Below are 6,941 nucleotides of genomic sequence, written 5' to 3'. Positions count from 1 at the left end.
GTCACCTTCACACACTGAGAGGATTCCTCAATCTACACTGAACTGTTCCTGCCTTCTCATCAGTGAGACTGAGTACCCCCTCTCTGTCTCCCTCTATCCTTTCACAAACACACACTGGGAAGGTATTCCGTGTCCCTCTGGGATACACATGCACATGGAAAGTATCTACAATAGTTACATAATAACAAGTGGTTTTAAAGTTTGCACTATTACAGAATCTAGTGGGTAAAGTTTTTTTTTGAATGTAAGAGGGAAATGTGCACTGCAATAATTCTGTTGTCTCCTCTAATTTAGCTGACAAGCCGAAGCCTGCACTGACCCAAGAGCCTGCAGGAGAGATATTCGAAGGAGACACAGTGACCCTGAGCTGTAGGGTTGAGGGGGGCTCTGATGGCTGGAGATATCTCTGGTATAAAGACAGTCAGTCCAGTACTCCAGTGTACCAGACTGACAGCAGCAGTGGAACTGGAGCCGGATACACAATCAGAGCTGCTGCTGTGTCTCACAGTGGAGAGTACTGGTGTCGAGCTGAAAGGGGGAGCAAACCGTTTTACTCACAATACAGCAATGCTGTCAGGATACAAGTATCACGTGAGTGACTGAACTGAGCCTGTAAGAAAGATGGCAGCCAGCCATAGAGAAAATTAAAAAGTCTCAGTATTAGACCAAAAGAAGATTACTTTGTAGCTCTATTTCCTTTAAATTAAAATAGATATGATGCAGAAACAAAATTATTTGATTGCTTTTAATTAATATTATTTTAAAGAGCAAATTAAGTTTATCATTAAAGACCCCCTTTCTCTTTATATTAATTTCCTTTTATTTATTTATCTTTATCTAAATGGCAGGGAACACTGCAATTAAATCATCTTTATATTTCTCCAGCGCTGCCCCAGACTACACTCACCCTGGAGCCTCCATTCCCAGAGATAATCACCAGGGATGCTTTTCAATGGGCCCTTATAGTTTCACATCTTACAACTGCAATCAATCAATCAATCAATCAATCAATCAATCTTTATTTCTTATATAGGGTTTTTCATAATAAATCACCTCAAAGCGCTTTAAGATTAAAAAAAATAATAACAATAATTTACAAAACAATTTAGAGAAATAGTAAAAGATAAGATAATAAAATACCCCATTTAAATAAATACATTAAAATACTTTTAAAAAGTCATTTTAATTGACAAAAACAGGTAGTAAAAAAAAAATCTAATTAGGTACACTGTATTGTATAAGGAGCGTCACGGTGGTGTGGTGGTTAGCGCTGCTGCCTCACAGTGCCAGGGTCCTGGGTTCAATTCCAGTCTAGGGTTCTGTTTGTGTGGAGTTTGCATGTTCTCCCCATGTTCGTGTGGGTTTTCTCTGGGTACTCCAGTTTCCTCACACAGTCCAAAGACTGTTCAGGGTGATTGATCACTCTAAATTGCCCTCTGTGTGTGTGATGCCCTGCGATGGACTGGCATCCCATCAAGGGTGTAGTCCCACCTTGTGCCCTTTGTCTGCTGGGTTAGGCTCCAACTCACCACAACCCTGTAAAAGATTGAACAGATAATGATAATACAGTATAAAAGATTATGATCATTATCCCTCTGCTAAATTTGCAGGGGGTTTGAATGCTTCTCTCAAATTCAGCTAGTAGGAGCAGATGAGGTTTTCAGTGTTGTGGAAATTCTTTGGGTATTCCATGATTCTAGACCGTGGGCATCAAACAATAACCAATATTAACAACAAACCAATAGCAATGTTCTCTTTTAAAGCCTTCTTTTATTAATCAAATCAAGCTTGCAATGCGCAAAACCTTTTCAAGTGTTTTAGAGAGGGTTTCTCTTTATAGCTACTTAGCCTTTTAATGTTGTATGCTGGTGATGGATATATGTGTTGACTGTGATTGAGGAATTCCAATTCCAAACAGTACCCAGACATATGTAATATGCCTTTTCCAATGAAGGCTACTTTACTGCACTCACACTAGCCAGAGCTATACAGGGAAGACTGGGTTAGAATATGCATTCACTAAACTAAAGTTTCTCTCCACTGTCGGACTGTTGCCTTTCCCAATGAAGGCTACTCTTTTCAATCAAACCAGTCTCATAAATAACAAATACGAGGTGTGCAGGAAGTGTCTCATTCGTGCTATAGGAAAGATTATGGACTGCCTCTTTATTGTGTCTTAAATAAGCAACGTGTCTTTGGAGGTCAGCGGTTGCCAGCTCATGTGTGGGATTACTCTTAGCACACGAGGAACATTCAGTATATAATCTCTCTGTATGGCCGTTTGAAGTCATGTATCCAATTTATGTGACAGTCAAACCATTCATTTTTGCATCTATAACCACAATGCCAGTCCTTAAAGGCTGCACTGTCTATAGCTGGAAGAGGCTTCACCTGGTTTGACTCTCCACAGACCCTCTGACTGTGTTCTTGTTGTCTTGTGTCAGAGCTGTTCTCCAGGGTGACTCTGTCAGCCTCTCCGAGAGCCACAGTGAAGGAGGGAGAGGCTCTTAACCTGACCTGTGAGGCAACAATGAACAAAACCCCCCGCTCTCAACTCCACTACACCATTCTGAGAGACGGGGAGCCTGTGATTAATAGCACTGGCCCTGCACTGTACAGCATAGCCAGCACTGAGATGAGCCACGCTGGGAGCTACACGTGTGCTGTGGAGTCACAGGGAGTCAGGAAGAGTAGCCAGGAATTACGCATTGAAGTGCAAAGTAAGAACAGCCTCTTCAGATCAAAAATCGGCTATTTTCACCAAAGAAACAGCTTTTGCCCAGATCTTGAACTCTCCTGTTTATGCTTTCATATACCACGTTCTTTTTTAAATTTTTTAAAATTTTAAACAATTTTTTTCTTCTCCAAAAATGGCCTGCATCTTAAATTCGACTGTAGTGATTAAAATCACCAACAAAAGAGGTGACTCCGCGAGTACACAAACAGGAACGTGGCTGACCGCTTGATCAAAGACGAACAAAAACGTCCCTGGCCGATCTCGAACCATCCACGACATGCAGGTCAGATCGGAAATGCTGATCAGACCCCTGCATTTTCCGACATGCCAAGCAATACCACAGTTCACAAAAAGGGAAAAAAGAGGTGCATTAATCATGACTGGAAAGGAGAAGCAGCGCTTAACTGCAATGCTCTGAGTGATGGCAGACGGCCGTAAAACTGCTTGCTCACGCGTAATTCAGGCTGCATCATTGTAAATGCATCTTTATTTAATGTTTTATTTTTCCCGAAATTGAGGGTGGAAAATTTTGGCTGCGTCTTAAATTTGTAGGACTGCAGTATCAGCGTGATTTTCAAAAGGGGCAAAATGAGGACTAGGTCGCTAAGGGATTTCTACAAACCTGATTTAGGTTGCTAAGTATATGAGCTAGCTGAAATTCGTCCTGTATTCACTTCTTGATGCTTAAAAAATATAAATCAAGTGACAAAATGGTGAGTGGATACAGGTGAGTGCAGTGCAGAGCGGGTGCAAATCAGACAGACGATTACTTGGGTGTTTGTTGAACTGATTTGACAATGTCCAGGGCCTTATGGTGAACACCTATAAATAAATTATATTATTTATAGGCGTGTGTCACTCGTAACTTTAATCCCCGGGTTTGACTCGTAACCAAACTGCTCTCCAATCCACGGATGCCACGTTGTTTCCCGTCCGGGTCATTGAGTTTGCGTGCCGTAGCTCCGCCCCTTTTCTAGCTGGCCGACTTCCACCTACCCACGGGAATAAATTGTCAGCCTTTTAGTCCAGGGTACTCTGTTCCCTTTACACAGCGCCCTCACAGGTTGGGAGGGAGATCTAACATATGGTGTCACACATGGTGACATTTAATCAGGCTTTTGAAATCATTTTGCGACCTAGTTCTTATTTTGCCTCTTTTGAAAATAATGTGTCAAGTATTCCTTATGATTGTGAATGGTGCTCCCTCACCCCTCCTCTCCCCTCAGAGTCCTGGTCGTGGATCACTGTTCCTCTCAGTGTCTCGCTGGCTTCGATCATTTTTATTCTGGTCACAATATTGCTGTGCTACCGATACAAGACCAAAGGTGAGGCTCACACTCTGAATTTACTAGTTAAACGCTGGTTTGAAGACTGAATTTCAGACACAAAGACTTTCTTCAAACCTTTAGTCAAAGTGATAAATTTAGAAATGTTAAAACAATCTTAATAAATTCAAGGACAACCATTAAGTCTAGTTCTTTCATTAAATATCTTGAGAGATTTCTATTAGAAACCTGTGTTATTGAATGTATTTATTTGAGTATTTATTTTGTAATAATACTGAATGAGATGACACAGACCTCAGAATGGGCTGGAATTACTCAGTTCTCCAGCTTTTTAAAAGTTTAGAGAACGTGTTACTGCCGCCAGCACTTATTAAAACCAGCCAATTCAATAGTTTCACCTTGTCACTTTCCTGGTGTATATTAACATATTAACATTCCAACTGGTTTGCGTCATGAATAGATTTCCATGTACAAACTATTCTTGCATTCTGATTAGAAATATGCACCATCTCCACCTTTAAATAAACAAAAAAAGACATATTTTCTACCTTAGTTTACCATATAGATAGATCAAATTACACTGACCAACCCCAGGGAAAAAAAAAAACAAAACATACCTTTGTTTCTTTTATTTGCAGGTTTTCTTTTCACTGCTGCCAAATCGAGGTAAGAATATCGAGTTTAATATCAATTGCAAGCAGCTGAAATGGCTGACAGAATGACTATGTGCTTGGCATGACTCTTCTAGCTCTTGGCATGCCGTGACTGCAGGTTCTCATCATGCTGTGCCAGCGAGATCTCACGCTGCACACACACGGCGTTGTTGTGTGACCAAACCACCTTGTCTCATTTAGAGCCTTTCCCATGAATGCAGGCAATTTTAAAACCTGAACCAGATTTTAAAGGGTTTCTGCTGTAGCTATGTGGGGATCGATTGCATCATACACCTTTCACATCTCACAACTGCAAGGATTTTTTTTAATGAGTTCAGCCATCTAGTTTCATCTGGTGTAACATCAGTCTTTCACATTCAGAGAATGGTCTGGACCGGTTTGGGACAATGAATGCATTATAGGAACATAAGAACATAAGAAAGTTTACAAACGAGAGGAGACCATTCGGCCCATCTTGCTCGTTTGGTTGTTAGTAGCTTATTGATCCCAGAATCTCATCAAGCAGCTTCTTGAAGGTCCCCAGGGTGTCAGCTTCAACAACATTACTGGGGAGTTGATTCCAGACCCTCACAATTCTCTGTGTAAAAAGTGCCTCTTATTTACTGTTCTGAATGCCCCTTTGTCTCATCTCCATTTGGTCCTTGTTTCTTTTTTCAGGTCGAAAAAGTCCCCTGGGTCGACATTGTCAATACCTTTTAGAATTTTGAATGCTTGAATCAGATTGCCGCGTAGTCTTCTTTGTTCTAAACTGAATAGATTCAATTCTTTTAGCCTGTCTGCATATGACATGCCTTTTAAGCCCGGAATAATTCTGGTCGCTCTTCTTTGCGCTCTTTCTAGAGCAGCAATATCCTTTTTGTAGCTCGGTGACCAGAACTGAACACAATATTCAAGATGAGATCTTACTAATGCCTTGTTCTCTTATTTAGAAGTGAACTATAGTCGTACTGCAACATCATTTACCAGTAGGATTCTGGGAAGGGCAGGTTACCTGCTCTTAGTCATGGCAACGAGCCAGATATTATTGAGTGGCTGTAAAACTGAAAAGGAGACAGGGGTAACACGTTCAAAAACAAATGCCCCCTTAAACACATTTCCAGCTGATAATGTAATGCAATGTTTAGGCCAATGGACAGATGGGCATTATTATTTGAAGCTATTTTTTCAATACTGCACCATAGAGATTGAGGTTCACGAGAGTTGAATTTATCTTCATAAGACAGCTGCTGGACCACGTAAGAAGTCAGCCAGTTATCAAGCAAATATGCGATGATTCTGAAACAGGATCTGAAACAATCCTGCTGTATTTGTTTCCATCGGAAGCAGAATCAAACCATTTTTGAATTGGGAATCTGTCAGTCCCAGTTAGGATAACAGGGTGGCTGAAATACTATACCTCAAAATCTCAGGGAGTGTGCCCATGTGCTCTCAGACTGCAGGTAGAATCAGCTGTAGGCTGCCCCAGTTTGATGTTGGAACGAGATGAGGTTGAGTTTTATGGTCTGGTTTCATGGTGCACATAGAAGCAAAGCAACAGTAATTATCTTCTATCCTCTCTGGTACATTGATCCCCTCTCTGTGTCTCTTACAGGCGCCCTGCTGATCAGACTCCTGCACAGCCCTTGAGAGGAATGGAGCTCTCCAGACTTGGACAACAGCCTGGTGAGTTACTGACAGATCACATGTCCATAAAAAAAATACCATTAAAAAAAATGGGAATCATTCTATGATAATTCCAAAGCTTAATACTGTGAACTGTAAACTATACTAAAACTTAATTATTTAATTTATTGAAACAGTACATGAAATGGGGATTTAATTGAAGTCTATTAAATAATGTCTTAAATGGTACAGATAACATCAATCTTGAGAAGCTGCATTCCTGATGCATGCAGATGCAGGCAGTGCTGGTGTATGCACTGCCCTGGGCAGCGTGCTTGCAGGACCTGTTCTTGTTCTGATGCTGGTTCTTTCTTTTTTTTTTGCTGTTGACTGCATTTCCAGGTAACTGCACCACATCCAAAACAGAGACCGTATACGCAGAAGTAATGCCGTGTCAACAGAACCAAGGTCAGGGCCTCTGGAACTCCTCTCCATCCCATTCCACTTGACACCTTCTCTACACCATCTCCAGCCACATGACCACAAGGGAGTAGAAATCCTTTGTTTGAGAATTTGGCATTTATTAAACCAACAAACAAAACACTGGAACAAATTAACAAGGCAGAACCTAGACGGCCTAGG

General features: G+C 41.1%; 1 protein-coding gene across 1 annotated transcript; it reads left to right on the top strand.

The window, feature by feature from the left end:
* Nucleotides 1-294: 294 nt before the first annotated feature.
* Nucleotides 295-6,918, top strand: LOC121310910 (Fc receptor-like protein 2; the record flags this gene model as incomplete). Its single annotated transcript, XM_041243821.1, has 6 exons — nucleotides 295-591; nucleotides 2,445-2,720; nucleotides 3,964-4,062; nucleotides 4,662-4,689; nucleotides 6,289-6,359; nucleotides 6,702-6,918. Coding segments are annotated over 6 exons (878 nt in total), but the record flags the coding sequence as incomplete, so codon positions are not given.
* Nucleotides 6,919-6,941: the final 23 nt, after the last annotated feature.

Source organism: Polyodon spathula, unplaced genomic scaffold (genome assembly GCF_017654505.1).
Source record: "Polyodon spathula isolate WHYD16114869_AA unplaced genomic scaffold, ASM1765450v1 scaffolds_2822, whole genome shotgun sequence".
NCBI lineage: Eukaryota > Metazoa > Chordata > Actinopteri > Acipenseriformes > Polyodontidae > Polyodon > Polyodon spathula.
The sequence above is the reverse complement of the archived record's forward strand: the minus strand, read 5'-3'. Positions and strand labels throughout refer to the sequence as shown.